The sequence below is a fragment of the Zingiber officinale genome, chromosome 2B (assembly GCF_018446385.1).
Source record: "Zingiber officinale cultivar Zhangliang chromosome 2B, Zo_v1.1, whole genome shotgun sequence".
Taxonomy (NCBI): domain Eukaryota; kingdom Viridiplantae; phylum Streptophyta; class Magnoliopsida; order Zingiberales; family Zingiberaceae; genus Zingiber; species Zingiber officinale.
In genome coordinates, this window is record NC_055989.1 from 2,467,978 (window position 1) to 2,485,300 (window position 17,323).

Here is a 17,323-nt window from a genome sequence, read left to right on the forward strand (position 1 = left end):
ACAACAAGAGGCCCATCTACAAGAGCCCAACATGGAAAAATTAAGGGGTTAATTTGATAATATCTAAATTTCAGGTGTCAAAAGAGAAAAGTAGCACGTAACATAGCCTTATCCCTACCCGCTCCCTGCTAGCTTGTCCCCTGCGATGGCGGACGACGACGCCAACCCGATGGCGGCGGACGAGGAAGCCAATGGTGTAGGAGAGGACTCCGAAGAAGGGGAGGTATATTCGTCCGCTTCATCTTCCGACTACGACTCCGAAGACTCCTCTTCCGACGAGGACGGCGGCGGCAGCGGCGGCGGCGAAGGAGGAAGAGGCGGAGGAAGATACGACTCCAAGCAAGATGAGCCGGAGGAAGACAGCCCTGAGGAGGCAAACTTCCGAGCGTTCTCTGAGATCTTGGATAGCCGCAGCTATCGCAAGAAGGAAGAGGAGGAGGTGCGGGGTATTGTGCCCCTGGAGGACCACTATGATTTTCCCGTCGATAAGGAGAATTGGTGCGAGGAGGACCTCCGGGAGTTGTGGGATGACGCTCCTCTCAAGATGACCAAGCCCGGTTGGGACCCTGATTTCGCCGACGACGACGACTGGGACGCCGTCATTGATGAGGTCAAGGACGGAGGCGACCCGGCAATCGCTCCTTTCTACCTTCCTTACCGGAAGCACTACCCCGTCATCCCCGATAATCACTACGACATTTCCAACGCTAAGGCTGTCATCGAGGAGCTCGATCGTACCGAAGAATTCCTGATTTGGGTCAGTTTTATCTTCGAGGATGGAAGCTCGTGAGTTCAAAATTCTGCATTTCCATCTTTTTCCCATATTAGTGTCAGATTTATAATGTCCAACAACTACATTTTGCTTTTTCTATTGAGCTTGCCGGTGGTAATACTGAGTTTTCCTATGCATTGATTTTGAATATCAATCCTTTTCCTTTATAATTCATTTCTTGTTGCATCGAACAATTATGCTTTCTGGCCGTTCTAGAGCATGGGTTTCTCTAAGGATTCATTTTCCCCTTTGTTTGTCTTTAATTTCCTTCCTTCAAACGAACAAATGATCATTTAATGCTTTAACCACTTTGCCAAGATACGAAGGAACTGTTTGGGATGACCTGGCTCATGGAAAAGGTGTCTACGTTGCTGAGGACGGGCTTGTCAGGTTGGTTGATGCACAGGTGTCTCCATTTTCATCGATAAAGGCTGATTGCCTATTGTCTGCCTGAAATGTTTTCTTATGTAGTGTTATATGGGCCTCCTTAATGCTTTCAAAATTTTTTAGAAATGTCGTTACTAGCTGCTTTTGTTACCTTTGTTTCTTGTAGGTATGAAGGTGAATGGCTTCAAAACCAGATGGAAGGTCATGGAGTTGTTGAAGTAGATATCCCTGTAGCAGAGCCTATACCAGGATCAAAGTACATGGAGATTGACTTACTTAATACTGATGAAAAATGTTGGATGTCTGATATCTCGTCATGCATTTGTTTTTTTTTTTATTTCTTTTCATGAAACAGGCTTGAAGCTAAAATGCGGGCTGAAGGTAAAATCATATCACGTGATTTCATGTCTCCAGAAGATAGAAAATGGCTGGAAATGGATATAGAGGATAGCTTATACCTAGCTGATGGTCAAAGAGAAATTCCATTCTATGAGAGGAATGAATGGATACAGATCTTTGGAGAAAAACCGTATGTTTCTATTCTCTTAACATATTTTAACCAAGTAATCCGAAGCTAATCAGTGAGTTTTTTTCTCTTAACATATTTTAATTAAGTAATGAGATAATGAGGTTTATGAAGTGTTCTATGTATCCGCTTATGCATATGAAATATCTACATTCATTTACTTTTTCAAAATAACGTACTGGATGTTTACAAGTTATATAGCTCATAGTCCCTTCATAGCTTGAATTTTTGAATCCTGTTGCTCAAGCACCATGAGTTCCTAGAAACTTATACACTTCTAAATTCAAGATGTGCTTGTTAGGTAAATTGGAATGAATTAAAAGAATGGGAATATTGAAAATGATAGTTTGAGAATGTGAATTACTCTTCTGGCTGTTATCTTCATTTTTAATTAAAATTTTATCACCAAAAGTAGGTAAAGTTTTATGTTAGGAACGTTTTATGTGCCATTTTAGTTAGTTTATTTTGCCTGATTTGTTCCTCCTCATTAGCACCCTCTGCCATGGTAATGAAAACCAAGTGCATATTTAATTTGTTTGAAACACATTTGGAACCAAGCAAGATATTTCTCCTATCTACATGTTTATGTTTCATCATGTTGCACGTTAATACCAAATCATGACGAGGGGCAATCTATTCATCTGAGAATGGTTTATTTTTCTTGGGGATATTACAAAGCTATCAGTATGAGCAGCTTATATGAGCAATTTGTTAATACTATTGCTATTATTAGTAATATTATCCATATTATTTGGGTATTTTTATTTCCTTGGAATTGTCATCTAATAAAACGTTGTCTCTGGGTCCTTAGTTTATTTACTCGTCCTATTTGACAGAGAACAAGGTCGATATAGATATGCTGGTCAGTGGAAACATGGAAGAATGCATGGTTGTGGCGTCTATGAAGTTAATGAGAGGATACTTTCTGTAGGTGTAGCCTTCATATGAAAGTTAACTAAAAGCTTCTTTTCTTTTTATCTGTTTGCAACTCAATTGTCCAAAATTACATACTTAGGAAGCCACTGATTGTCATTTGACTAGAATTTTCATTTTCTTTTTTCAAAAATCTTGTTTTATTTAATATCATATGAAGTACTTACCGCTTGCAGGGAAGGTTCTATTTTGGGCGTTTTGTAGGGGATTCAACTGGTTGTGACGGTGATGTGTCAACGGTATTCTTTACATTTTTATTGTTTTGCTCAACTGCTTTACAAGAAAATGAGCTTATATATACATTGTTCCAGTTACATGCTGGCATTGCTGAAGTAGCTGCTGCAAAAGCACGGATGTTTGCCAACAAACCTGATGGAAGTAAATCTCCCAAGATGATTTCTTTTTAAAATATTATCATTCTTTATTTCATAAAGAAAAGAAGTGGATAGATGCAGAATTGCAAATAGTATTCATTAACTTCTTGTTATGTGATAATAACAAACTGACATTGATTCTTCAAAATTTTCTCTTGAATTATCTGTGGCTTGAGGTCAATGCACTGAGAGGTAGACATTATCATGCAAACATACATGGACTTAAAATATAACTATAAACTACTAGTGTCTGCTCAAAACACAACTAAACATAAAATTATCGCAGATCTAACTGAGAATCACAATAGCCTCTACCTCCGCCAATTGGAGGCAACAGTAAGGAGTTGATAAAGGAAACTAATTACAGTGAACATGATTGTGTAAATTCTAATCATGAATCAGGAAAAATGCAATTGTGAACATCTAAGAAGATCAATCAAAACTCCACATGCATAGATGCACAACTAGCAAATGTAGCTACTATTAAATGTATATGTGCACACGGAATTATGTAGCTAACAACCTCCATGCGAGTATTGCACTGCAAATCATTGTTTTGCCATCAAATTATTATAGTCTACTTTGTGCATTAAAACCTCATGTTGTGTTTTTATGTTCCCATCAGTGGTAAGGGAAGAGAGGGGTCCTTATAGTGACCCTCAGCATCCATATTTTTATGAAGAAGATGATGTGTGGATGGCTCCCGGATTCATCAACCAATTTTATGATGTAAGACAAATATTGGTCTTGTCTTTGCCAGATAAATGGGAGATATTGATAAATATTATGGACAGGTTCCAAATTACTGGAAGACATATGTTGAAGAAGTAGATCAGGAAAGAGGGATGTGGTTGAACTCTTTCTATAAAGCACCTCTAAGGCTTCCTATGCCTGCTGAGCTTGAATATTGGTGGGAGAAAGGTATTAGTTTCTTTCTTTATTTATGTCATTGCCACAGCTTTGACATTGCTGTTCCTAATCCTTTGTGCATCACCCATTAGTGACATTTGCTGGTTGCAAATGCTCTTGATAAGTCTTCAGAAGCTTAATACTGTTAGTTTTTTTTTTCTTTCTTTATTTTCTTGTATACTTTATATGAATTGTTTTAATAGTTTGTGTAACCTTTGCTTGCTATTTCATGCGTACTCTAAAATAAGCTGTTAGGTTGGAAGGCTTTGGGCACTTGTCATGCTGCCTTTGGAAATTCCTGTCCTTATTTATTCATTTTTTTTTATCGGGAGTTTAAGCATTTATTTAAATCTTCAGTTTTCTTTTGTCAATTTAAACATATGCTTCTTCCTTTATTCGTTTCAAGGTCATGTTTGTTGTACACTTGTACTAAAATTGAAACTGCATTGTGCTGTCCCTTCTGCTATAGACAAAAATATTGGATTATAGGAAAATTAGAGATACTCAATTTGTCACATATTCTGCTTAGTTTTGGATGGAAGAAAGTGTGAGAAAAATTCTTGGCTGGTCAAACTCCACCCAGTGAATTATCTCTGGTTGCTTCAAAACAATTTTGTACATAAATAGCATAAACAGGAGAAATTGAAGGGATAGGAAAGAGAGCAGAGGAGAAAAATGTAGCACTGTCTTGTTTCTACATGGAAAAATGGAAAGTCGTAGAAATTAAAAAATATAATTAAGGAAATCTTCATACCAGATTGGTAGGCAAACACACATATAGTCTTGCACGCTCCTTTTCTATCCTATTTTGGGTGGTAAAAGTGGGAGGAAAAATTTGTTGGCTGGCTAAGGTCACTTCATTGCATCCTCTATGAACTTTCATCCAAAACTGAGCAAAGAAGTGGGAGGAAGAATAAACTCTTTGTCCTCAGTTCTTCTCATTATCTAAATAAGTAGACTAGATGAACATTCTGTCTTCCCTCTCTTGTTTTTTTTCCAAGTAATTAGGCTCTATGCTCGAATCTTCAACGCGTCTACCTTTCATTTTCCTTGGCTGTTTCCTGCACAATATTTTATAGGATATGTACTATGTAACCATTTCATGAATCAATATCTTCATAAAACAGTTCTGTAGTAAAAATATTGTTGAATCATATGTCTTGAACTTTTCTTGGGCCTAGTTTCTTTAGATAGTGGAATTTTAAGAAAAATAATATTCTTTCTTGTTTTTATTCCTTGTCCAATATTGGTTATGGATACAGGATACAATGAATCCAACTATTAGAGTTGGCGACTGTGTAAATTACTTTATTCAAACATATACCAAAAAAATAGAGCTAAATACTGTTTGACATACCATTTTATACCAGCAGCATCTGTTTGTTTGGGTCATTGTATTATTTGGTATCTTGGCACCAATAAGATTTGCAGTTATGCAAAATGGTAGTATTCGGCATGAAAAGCTATGCTGGCCACTAATGGCCAATAGGTCTGTTCTAACTCATTAGATTTGCCGAGAGTTATGTTATTTGCAGTCTAGGTAGTCCTTGTGGAGTGCCTTCATCAGCTAGGCAAGTTTACATCTCTAGGATGGTGAGTTCCTCCATGGCAAACTTCTGTTGCCATCTGGTGGAAGTTTTTCTCACACAAGTCAAATGACCTTATCACTATCCTTATTTCTTTAAATTCCCTGCTTTGCAAGTTTAAGGTTGAATTTGTGAAAGCCTTTTACTGTCTGTAGGCAATGCTAATTTGTCGTTGATCAAATTTGAGAATGTTGACTTTAGTGAGAAGTTTTAAGTTGGATCAACTGATTCTGCATACTAGTAACTGAAATAGTTAGTTCTATATTCTCTTTAGGATATCACATGAAAAGGGTATTGTTGCTAGGATAAACTTTAGATGGAGGAATTGTAATGATGACAATGAGATAAGAATTTAAGATAGGATGAGGCTATGAAGGTAAATCTTTACATCTTTTCCTCGTAATGTTTGCATTCATTCCAACGCCAGATCCAAAATTTGTTCAGGAACCTTCTTTGAAACAAAAGAGGGTTCGAACTTTAATTATATGGTACAATGTTTCCTCTGATTGAGTGTTGGAAATGGACAAAAAATAAATCACTCATGCTAGCATTTCCCACTTTTGGGGGCTTAACTTTTATTTGTTCCCCTTTCTTGTAGTTAGTTGATTACTTATCGATAATTATATCTGAACAGGTGAGGTTACTCCAGAATTTGTTCTAATCAACCAGGAACCTGAGCCTGACCCTGATGACCCGTCACAACTAGTCTACACTGACGATCCTCTCATCCTTCACACTCCAACTGGAAGGCTAATTAATTATGTGGATGATGAGAAATATGGTGTTCGCCTGTTCTGGCAGCCACCTTTGAAAGAAGGGGAGGATGTGGATCCAGATAAAGCTCATTTTTTGCCTCTTGGCTTTGATGATTTCTATGGAAGGTCTGGACCAGTAGAAAAGAAAGAAGGACCAGTGAGGGGATTGATAACTTCCATTCAAAATACTTTGAAACCGCTTCTCGATGGACTTGGGCATTGGGCCAAGGAGAAACTGGAAGCTAGTGAGATGAAGCTTAAGCTTATTGAGAAGCAACTTGAGTTTGTTGAGGCCGAAATAACCCTTGAAGAAGAAATAGAAGACCTCGATAGGGATTTGAAGAGGAAACAAGAAGAAGAAGAAAAGCAAGGTGTTGCAGACGAGAATCAGGATGATGCACCTGCTTCTGTTGCTGTTCAGGATGAGGCAGTTCCAGAGGAAATGGAGGATGAAGATGAAGATGAAGATGAAGATGAAGATGATGAAAAAGGACCAACAAGTTTTGGTACAGTTAATCAAAGAAGATCAGATAACGATACAAGTGCAAAGAGGAGCAAGCCCGGGAAATCCCCTTTTTCTTCGCTCTCCCTGTCTTTACTCCATTCTGGCCCGCTCTCTATGGTAAGCCAACGTCATAATATTTGTGTCATTGAGTTTCGCATTTGTCTCTGCTACACAAGCATCTAGTAGTTTGGTGTGTTTCCTGGGCTCAGAACAGCCTCAAAAGGGTCGTAACTACAACAACTCAAAAATAAGGAAAAGCCTTGTACAATTCATCTAGTTTGCTTTGGAGCAAAGTTCATCAAATTCATGAATTAGGAGTGTTGCTTGTCTTACAACTTGATCTTAGATGTCACTTTTTTAGATATAGTCTTCTCATGCTATGCTCATTTCACTTGTTTTTGTTAGTTTCGTATGCGTAGAATTTATATTTCTTGTTTAGTTCTTCAGTTTTTTTTCTCTGTTAATTTAAATGCATTCATGTGTACAACGTGGCAGGTTCCTATCAAATTACAGGAATCCTTTATGTCATGGAGAAATAAATGTTCTTCTGGTACTGAACAATTTAGTTATGAATTTCGCGAACAAGCAACGAATGCTCAGAAAAGATTTTGCTCGATAAAGTTCAATGGCAGAATTAACCAAAGTGGAAAAGTCAGGGTGATGCAAAAAAGGAAGTATAGTGACACCAGGAGACAAAACTGCTCTTCTCTCAATTCTTTGGCTTCAGTTCTTTTGGCGAACGACCGCAAGAATCAGATCGACTGGGCCACCAAAAGCTCTGTTGGAATCGAAGAACTGAGCATTCTATCTTTGCACGTCCCTGTTATGGATGCTGTTGCATGAAAGCATAGGAGGGATATTTTTTGACTTGCAAACTTTGTTGTGACCTCTTCAAGAAAAGTATTGTCTCGAGGGAACTCCACTTCAATGTATGTGTTTTTGATTATTTAGCTTTAGCCGAAATAAGAGAGATGCATTATTATTGTTGTTGCTGTTGTCTTTTATGTTGTGGAAGGACTCATAACTTCTGTTTCTAGTTAAAGTTTGCTGATACCATCTCAGTTATGTTTTAACTTACGTCTTTTAAGTTGCGCTGTAATTTTATCTGATAGGCAAATTAAAAAGATTATTTTAAAAAATTAATTAGCAGGGCGTGTCATTTTTTTAATCATCAAAGGTACTCTTTTGATTTTTTTTTAATTAAAAGGACTCCCACTGGGAATCTATGTATAATTATTGAATTGTTCTCAAATAGAACGGAATGTTAGATTTCTGGATCGTCTGTTATATTTTTTTTAAATTATTTTTATGATCAGTAAAAATTTTTATATAGGATTAGAATGATTATCTCATATTTAATATTACCTGATTTAACATAATTATTTAAATGCTCTCAAATTTACTGTTTTCATTATTATCTTCTGTCATATATATATTAAATCTTAATTAGTCAGGTGTATTAAATCAACTATAATTTGATAACTATAATAAAATGATCAAATATTCACATTATAAAATTATAATTGTTACAATATATATAAGAACTATAATTTCATAATTATTATAACATGTTTGATCAATTTAAAATTTAATGTCTGTGATGAGAGTTTGATCAATTTAAATTTAAGGTATGTGGCGAGAGTTTAAAGATAGTTGTATCATTTAAGACGAGCTGATGAGATAGGATACTTTTTTTTATAAAATATCGAAAAGGATGTCCCTTTGATGGAGGTTTTTTTAATTTTTTTTTAATAATAATAATAATAATAATATAATAAGTAGCTGCATAGAAAAAATTTTCGTGTGCAAGAAATTGGAAAAAATAAAACAGAAAAGAAATATCAATTGGTAATAGTGCTATCACTATCACTAGATGAATTGTTATGACATAGTTGTTGAATCTTAAATATAAAATAAAAGGGCAAAATTCATTTGTAAAATCATCAAATGAATGCCTCATTGTAATTACTAACAAAAGCATGTCAGATCACCCTTAACTACTCAATGCTCACTATATTCTTCTTTATGCTAATTTATTAAAAGTGCATTCTATCAAGATTAGTTTTAAGGAAAAAACCATGTTAACTTCTACTTATAACTTTAGACTTGAAGTAAGAGAATATTCACTCATTTAAAAATGGAAAAATTGAATTCACATCAAAATATGAACATGTTTAATTTGAGGTGGGAGAAATCTTCTTAGCCTCAGAAATAAACATTCACATACTTATCATTGGAATTAAGATGATCTTTAAGTAAAATAGGATAAAGGTGTGCCTTGGGTAGCAATTAAAATATCATCTCCCAAAAGAACACACAAAAAAACATCACCTATTTTGAAGCATGGCTTTCATGTGAGGAGATCATTGGGGTAGCATAGTTAGCAATCAAATCTTATTAAAATCATTCTACAAAAATTGACATCTAATGTAAAGTTAAAACTTTTGAAATTTATCATGATCTTTAGATTTTACTCTTAAATCTGCCATTTGGCTTGTCTGCACTCCATCACATGGTGGAAGGCTACATCAGTCGATTTGTCTGCATCATCTGTCTGCCATGCCACACCAACTTAAAGTGAAACAGAAACAAGCAAACTCTATATTTTACACAAAAGTAATAAACTTAATTAACACCCCAGATGTGGGGGAAAAAAAATAGTTTACTGGTTCCTTCACGTATGCCGTGCATCCCAGTCCATTCCGGTCAGTAAGTAAGCATACCTCCGGTTATCCACTGTTATCGAATGCCCCATGGATTATTGACATGGAAGCAAGTAGCATATTAGCATTTAACAATTTGGACAAAGTTTGAGTTGTTTCAATTATTTGTTTATGTAATTGCTAACGATTTTGCCTATTTTCTAGGGACATCCTCCGTGGCTCCATCCTTTTGCCACACTCAAATTTAGCTTCCTGCAGTTCAAATCTAATCTGTCTTTTATCTCACTGATATAGTCCTAGTTTCTTCAAGTCGATGAGCGTCAGAAGAATATTTGGAATATATTTTCACATTGCGATGCCGAAAACTTACTGCAGAAGAGCAACTTAAGGTTGTGTTAGAAGAGGTGCTTCAGTAGATTCTTCGCCACACGGCCTTGTCTCATTAGCAGATGCGCTATCTGGACTTTCAGAGTTAAGCAGACAAGCGTGGCCAAACGATACGACCTACACAGGATGCAGCTAGATCAGAATGTGAGTGATCAACTGTATCTTATGGTGAAGTTTCAAGTTGGAATTGCTAGTTCAAATGAAAGATGGAAATGTACCAAGGAAACTGAAGCAACAAGGATGCTGAAACCTTTGCAATCAAATGGAGCCTCGCTTGAAATGAAAAGAGCTGGAGGAACCAGAGGTTGTAGAGAAAGGAATGTAGGTGGAGAGATATGAATGACTTATTCGGAAGAAAAAAAAATGAAGTTATGCTGCCTATAAATCTGAAGCCAGTGTTCCACTCACATGTCAGTGGGCTCATTACAATAGGCGAAAGCAAACTTGCAATGGATTGCACACCTGCAATTAGTCCTTGTGCTTTTCCCTGTAATATTATCAACATTATACCGTTCAGCATTGAGCATGAAAATTATATTCCTTTCCTTATAATTTAGAGTGAGATTATTTCGAAAGACAAGTGAGACTGTGTTCCCATTCACCTATTTTTCAATTACTGCATGAATTTGCAAGGTTGTTAACCTTTTTCCATTTCTTTTAACAGGTATAGATTTTGAGATTTCCAACTCTGAAATGGAACTAAGGTCCAGAGCATAGTTGACTTTGGACCTAATTCTCCCGCAAGGACTAGGCTAAAGCAAAAAATTGGCGATAATTATTCCTCCCCATCCAAAAAGATGCACACCTTCCAACAATATAGCTAGTTTACTACCTAATCAAGGTATATTAGACAGAAAAAGTTGTATTACGATAAGATCTATACCATTCTAAGATCGTCTTACTTTAGCTGCTTATGTAAACTAGCCTTTAAGGTATATTGCTCAGGGAGAGTTGCAAGTGTTGTAAGTTTTGGAAGGTAATTTTATGAAGTTCTGCAGAGTTGCACTAAGTCTTTGGAAAGCACTACTGATCATTATAAATTTGTTAGACGCTATCTGAAGTTGTCGTACTGACAGTTTTAAGTAACTAAATAGCAACAAAGATTGATGAGGGTGGTACCATAAGCAATTGGCAATGTAATAGAAGCTTGGATAGAAGATGATGAAGAATAAAAAAGACAAGCAAAGAATGAGAAATTCTGAGGGACACTGTTAATCCATGCCAAAATTCATATACCATGCTATAATGAAATAACCAATAGAAGCCAGGTAATGCAATTAATATTCAATCAGATGAGAGAAATTAAACTTCGTATCAGCAGGTAATGTAATTTCAGGGAATGTATTATTTAGCTCGGTTGCCTTAATGTCAATGAAATGATGGGTACCTGGTCACTTGAAATAGCTGCCTTTGAAATAACTGCAAAAGTCTGTCAATAAGTAGGTCTCAGCTTAACACTGGTAAAAGTGCAAACGAAACTATCTACACAATGTTGAATGACAGCATGACAATTATGATGCTTGCATTAAGTTCTAAATAACATGCTTATCGATGTAGCTTATAAAGTTGACAGTTTCTTTAGTACATATTGAGTCCATGCCTCTTATAGGAACAACAAGGCAAATTACTTACAGATGGTTTGACAAGGACATAGATCACTCCAAATGAGGCACTAAGGTATGGAACCTGTAGAGATTATGTACCCAGAAGACATATTTACTATAAGCACTCATAAGTCATAACTACTCAGGTGGTTCATGATTTGGAAAATTGAGAAAGAAAAACATAAGTTGGCATTAATTTTGATGAAAAGCATACCCAACGCGCCCATGCTATGCCATAAAGCACACCCTGCAGAGAGAAATATGTATTAGCACTAGATATACAAAGAAAGGGTTTATAAAAATTTAATATATTTAGGAATCTGAGAAGATTTACTGACATAAGCTATTGAGGCAATCAAAGCAAGACAGAGGACACCCTTTTCTCCCATAATAGCATTGATAAGAGGAAGAACCAAGATCTATAATACAAAAAATCAGTCAATTCACATACCAAGCACATTTAAGGTTGTTAAGAAAATACAAATCATACAACAATCAATCACTAATAGTTGACTGAATAGAAAGTTTTCAACAACCTGTTGTGAAGACTTATAAATACTGAATGAATCAATCATTTTAAAGAATAACAGTTATAATATTTCACACAGATGTTTGATTGGTATTTGGTGATGTCCAGATATTTATGAATTTACACCGGATTGCTAAAAAATTTCAATTATCATCCTCGTTTAAAAATAATAATGGAGATATACATTAGGAAAGGGAGAGATCTCAAGTCACAACAGTATTAAAATATCAGCAATCAATTTCATTTTCAAATAACTAGCTTTATGCATTTCATCAAGAGTAAGAAATAGATTGACACTGAAGCCAAAATTAGTTTGACGCACTATAATGCATCCATCAAGATTAAGAAACTGATTTTCTGGTCAAAGAAATGCTGTTGCCATGCTAACCTTATCTTGAAATAGTTTTGACTCTTGATAAATAAAAGAAGAGAATCCAGTAGAGTGACAGATAAGAATGATCACAAACAACAGGAATATATCCATTATGTATGACATAATTTATGAAGGCAGGGAACAAATAAGAGTTATCATAGCACCTGAGAAAATATAGATCCAAAGCTAACCATCAGTAAGATCTCTGAGAACTGGTTTTTGTTGAATCCAAAGGCCGCCTTCAGATAGTACTGCAGATAGACTTATGTAAGTTCCCCGCATTGGGACATTAAACTATTCAAGAGCCTAAACTAGTAAATTCTACAAGAAAAAAAGTGAGATTATACCAGCAAGATGCCACTGATGCCAGACATTCCCAGCTCATAGAAGAAGGAAATTAATGAGATGCGCCTGAGAGTTTCACTACAATATTTGTGGATACTCTAGTTAGAGAAACAGAACAGTGATCCTCTTTCCACTAAGATACCTATTACGACAAAATTTTGAAATCTAGGCTGCAAAGATATGAAATATGAGAAAACAATAAACTGGAATAAAGAGGTTCCTTTCTTAACAGGTATACTAAGGAATGAAAATCCAAAACTCCTAAAAATGATTGGTCAACTGGTAAAAAACTTACCTATTACAAAAAACAAAAATAATATCTTTCATTGAGTTCCAACGTTTTATGCAGACTTTGAGAAAAATTGCTGAACATGATCTGTTATCACTTTGCCTGGGAGTTGTGCTGACAGTCTCAATTAGAAATACTGTCATGTACAGTGTTGATGAAACCAACAAACCAATTGACACCTACATAACATCAAACAATAAGATGACACATGAAAGAGAGAGTTTTCAGTGTTGACAAGGAGCATATTTTATGCAAGTTATCTAGAACATGCCTCAAATATCCACCCTTCAGGTAGAAAGCGGGCCAAGATGTTTCCCAGCACATGTGCAGCAGAGAAAAGCCCAGTAATCCAACCAAATGCTGCAGATCTCTTGCCGACCTCAATCACATCAGCCTAGATTGATGTTGAAATATAAACTTAAGTGATTGTATTCATCAATTAGGAAGGCGTATCTTTAAAAAATCATGAATGACCATTTCAAATTTCCTAAAAAGTGGTTTAGGAGAAAATTTTGAGACACAGTAAAAAATATTTGGTAAAGAGGTGATGGCCATATGCTCTTATACAGCATTTTTTCCTTAATCAAAGAGGTGATGGCAAAGGTTGCAACACAAAAAGCAGAGTTTGTAAACATATTTGCATCAACTTTATGGAGGTTCATCAATCTCATGTAATACACATTGAAGAATGTTAAATGTTCATGGAAATCTTTAGCTTTTATATGATAATAAATTATAAAATTAAATGTTGACAGTATATTATAGGATTAACTGGCAGAACAAGATAAGTCAGTGTTGCTTAAAACTATCCAAAGGACAGGTAATCCTTATGAAAAGGAGGAGAAAGTCTTACTGCATAAGCAATTGATATGCATAATATGCTTCCTTGACTAACTATGTAGGATATTGTGCGAAGTACAAAGTACAAGTAAACGGCTGCCCTGGAATCATCCCAAGCAAGTATGGCTGAAATTGCAGCATACAAAGTGAGTGTTAAAGAAAAAAAATTAAGTACTTAAGGATCTACTTGAAATGCGCTACAATGACTCTTTGGAAAGAAAGTAAGATGCAAGATACATGAGAATTTATCTTTTGCCACACTAAGTCATTCTCATGTGCTCCAAAATGAATTTTAATGATAATAACTTCCATTATTGCTCTTTCTGATAATTAAACTATTCTTGCTTTTATTTAATAAGATTATGAAGAGCATATTTTAGAAAACTAAAAAAAGCTTTATTTAAATACTCTTTACTGAAACTGATCATGCCAGATTACATGAACAAAATGACTTATATATATCACATGAATAACAAAGCTAGGATTAACTAAGGAATGAAGAATCATACCAAATGGCACTATGGATGTAGAAACAGTAATCAGAAGCAGTGGTTTACGCCCATATTCATCTGCTAGCTGACCCAAGAGGGGAAGAACCACCATTTTAAATATGCCTACAACCTACAAAGACAATGAAGAATTCCAGTCAAGCAATAGCAAGATCACCATCTTAATTGATCTTTGATGTCTATTGATCTCATAAGTCACATATTATTGACAGAAAATGGCATAATAAGAATTGAAATGAATATAGGGGCAGATAAGAAATATCTTACAAAAGAAAATAAGAGATAAAACAAACCAAAAAAAAACGAAAACACTCCAGAAATGTAAGAAAGTATACATTATACATGCCATGGAACCAACATTTTCAAACACCCTCTAGTTTCTCACATTCCACATGCACCAATAGGAGGCCATTATTGAAGCAAGCTTTGAAGTGACATTTAATTGCCACTCTTCCTCATCTCATATATTGGTAAGAGATATAGATAGAGAGTCAAACTAATGTATTGAGTCAGGCCCAATGAGATTGAGTGATCTCATATAATAGAAAAAGTGCTCATAGTCAATTGAGTTGATGCAGCATGGAGATTCTTGAGATAGATATATGCCAAGTAGTCATACTTATAGGGGGCTTTTGCAAACAAAAAAACAATACAAGGATTTGACTAGGGGCTTATGCCACGTAGTTCCTATGAGAACTACATGAGATGCTAATAGGAACTTAGCATTTCTATAATGCAAGTGACTGGCTAAATTGGATTCCTCTATTGAAGAAAAGTTGGCAAGTCAAGCTCAATAGGCAAGCACCTTGGTGTGCATCAATCTCTAGCATACAGTACCCTTCTCAAGGGGTCAAGCATGGAGCAACCAATAAAAAGAACTCTGATCCAGAAATTTAAAGTGGAGATCAAGGTCCCTCATGGATCGCTAGATCTCTTATCTGGTAGTTTAGGTTTCTTGCTAGATAAATATCGTAAAAAGAAGCAGACAGGGCATATATGGAAAGCCAAACAATTCATATCTGTAGCTTATACTTTACTTGGAAGAACTTGCATCTTTGATATGTTGGACTAACTAGGAAGAATACACACAACAGGAGAGTCATTTCCAAATGGATGAGAACTGCCATGTGGATGTATCAAACCCTCCTGTTTTGAGAATTACACCAAGCAAACAAAATCCATCTGTATTAGGATGGCATGCCCACCAAAATTTTACAAGATGGGAAAGGTTGTCAAAGGTAAGGTCAGCAACTCCCAATTAGTGATAAGCAAGGCGACTCAGTTTTGTCTAACCAGACCTACAAGAATTTTCATTGGTCTCAATCTCTTTATCACATATTTGGAAACCTTGAAGTTGGTGAATAAGTAACACGAGATTGAACCAAGTATGAGAAAAAGAATCCTGCTCCAAGAATCAATCTTGCTTTCCATCGTGCCAACCATCAATCCATATTTTCCAAGATAGGATTCTAATCATCCTTTAAGATCAACAAATTCACACCTGAGTGGCATCATAATTGTCACAATACATGGTGCCACACACAAGAGCACATGAAAAGGCGTTTTCTACAAAGATAATAAGAATGGAACAATGGATAACATTAACTATGCCTCATCAAATGTGAGACGTTTCCAAGGATACCTTCAGGAATAGCACCGAGACCCTCATTCCAAATAGATTTCAGATCCAACCAATCTAGAAAGGCAGGAAGATATGTCTTGAATACTAAAATGCGAAAATTCTGGTAAAAAAATTTCAAAAACTTGTTCACGGTCAACATTGATTTCCCATCCAGATGCGCATCCTATTGGAAGAACATAGGGGAAGAGACCATTTATTCAATGAAACCTTTTAACAGTTTCCAACACCTTAGAGTATAATTCAACAAATCCATTTCTATGGCTAACTGGACAGAAAACAGAAAACACATAGATCTCTAGCTCTAGGAACTTTTGGGAACTGAGACAAAAAAGGGATCAGATCAATTGCAGAAAAAGGCACATTGAAGGAGTATTTCCCTCAAATAATGAGTCCCTCCTAGATCTTCAAGCTGACTCTTGCCTACGGGAATAAAATCATGGTAACAGGGCAAATCGCCTACATCAATTATTGTAATACGAGGCTGCATGTAGTTAAAAAGAAGGATATGATAGCTTAAGAGAGTGGTGACTACACTGGCCATAGTTCTTTTGCGACTGGGAAATGGAATTGAGGATGACAAAACCACCAAGATATAAACAAAAATAAAAGTTTTTTTTTAAAAAAATCACCCAATCAATATTCTAAGTTCCAAATGGAATGACAATGATATGAGGATAAGTCGATCACCTAACCTTCAGTAAACTAATATTAAATTGAGTTAATAAACAACTGTTTATTCAATTTCCAGAGACAAAAAAATCTAGCACGAAAAATTTACTTTAAATCCCAGCTTCTCAGTAAAATCCAACGAGAATCGAACAAAGTGCAAAACATGAGCCCCTAATTCAGTGGAACAGGCGTAGGAGATATCACCGTCTGTTGGATGCCGGTGATGTAGATGACCTCCGCGCAAGACCTCTGGCCAGGGCATAGGGCTCGGGTGGTGACATCCACTAGTACCGACACCGTCATCTCCTCCGCGATCCAGTGAATGAAGAGAGGCACCAGCAAGTGAAGCAACGGCCGTAAGATCCTAACGTCGCCGACTCCCATCCTCATCCCTCCACCTTATCTCCTTAGATTCCGTCTCCCTTCGCTCCACTTCCACTGCCGGAGAGGAAATCCTCCGCCTGCTTCACTCCGACGGCATCGCCGATGGTTGGCGTTAGGAGAGCTTTCTCATCCTTATTTCATGAAGAAGACGATAAGGGAAGGCATCATTGACCCAGGCTGACTCAGCCATGTCTCGTACATGGATGACGTGGCGAGAATGACATGTCAGCATTCGCGGTCGCCGTAGACGAACTCCCGTGACACAGGACGTCAGCCAAGAAACTTTCCATTGGTGAGTCAGCAAAGGAAGTCGAGTCGTCCACGTGGCAAAACGTGGAAGTC

At 36.3% G+C, this 17,323-nt stretch overlaps 2 protein-coding genes across 4 annotated transcripts; one reads left to right on the top strand and one right to left on the bottom strand.

The window, feature by feature from the left end:
- Nucleotides 1-112: 112 nt before the first annotated feature.
- On the top strand, nt 113-7,820 carry LOC122045064 (protein TIC 100-like). The gene is made up of 11 exons (XM_042605118.1): nt 113-786; nt 1,091-1,162; nt 1,326-1,415; nt 1,515-1,688; nt 2,522-2,612; nt 2,795-2,857; nt 2,930-2,996; nt 3,618-3,721; nt 3,787-3,913; nt 6,122-6,864; nt 7,243-7,820. The coding sequence occupies exons 1-11, from the start codon at nt 146-148 to the stop codon at nt 7,588-7,590; spliced, it is 2,520 nt and encodes an 839-aa protein (XP_042461052.1). The 5' UTR covers nt 113-145; the 3' UTR covers nt 7,591-7,820.
- Nucleotides 7,821-8,974: 1,154 nt separating this feature from the next.
- LOC122045065 (hippocampus abundant transcript-like protein 1) lies at nt 8,975-17,118 on the bottom strand. 3 transcript variants are annotated; one of them, XM_042605121.1, is made up of 15 exons: nt 16,802-17,118; nt 14,287-14,398; nt 13,791-13,903; nt 13,209-13,331; nt 12,944-13,116; nt 12,651-12,726; nt 12,468-12,554; nt 11,740-11,820; nt 11,616-11,648; nt 11,430-11,483; nt 11,185-11,226; nt 10,206-10,284; nt 10,016-10,086; nt 9,781-9,914; nt 8,975-9,301 (listed from the first exon to the last, which is right to left on the bottom strand). In XM_042605121.1, the coding sequence occupies exons 1-14, from the start codon at nt 16,985-16,987 to the stop codon at nt 9,795-9,797; spliced, it is 1,350 nt and encodes a 449-aa protein (XP_042461055.1). In that variant the 5' UTR covers nt 16,988-17,118; the 3' UTR covers nt 8,975-9,301; nt 9,781-9,794. The 3 variants fall into 3 exon arrangements, with proteins under 3 accessions (XP_042461055.1, XP_042461054.1, XP_042461053.1); XM_042605120.1 differs by having other exon boundaries at nt 8,975-9,483; XM_042605119.1 differs by having other exon boundaries at nt 8,975-9,914; nt 16,802-17,117.
- Nucleotides 17,119-17,323: the final 205 nt, after the last annotated feature.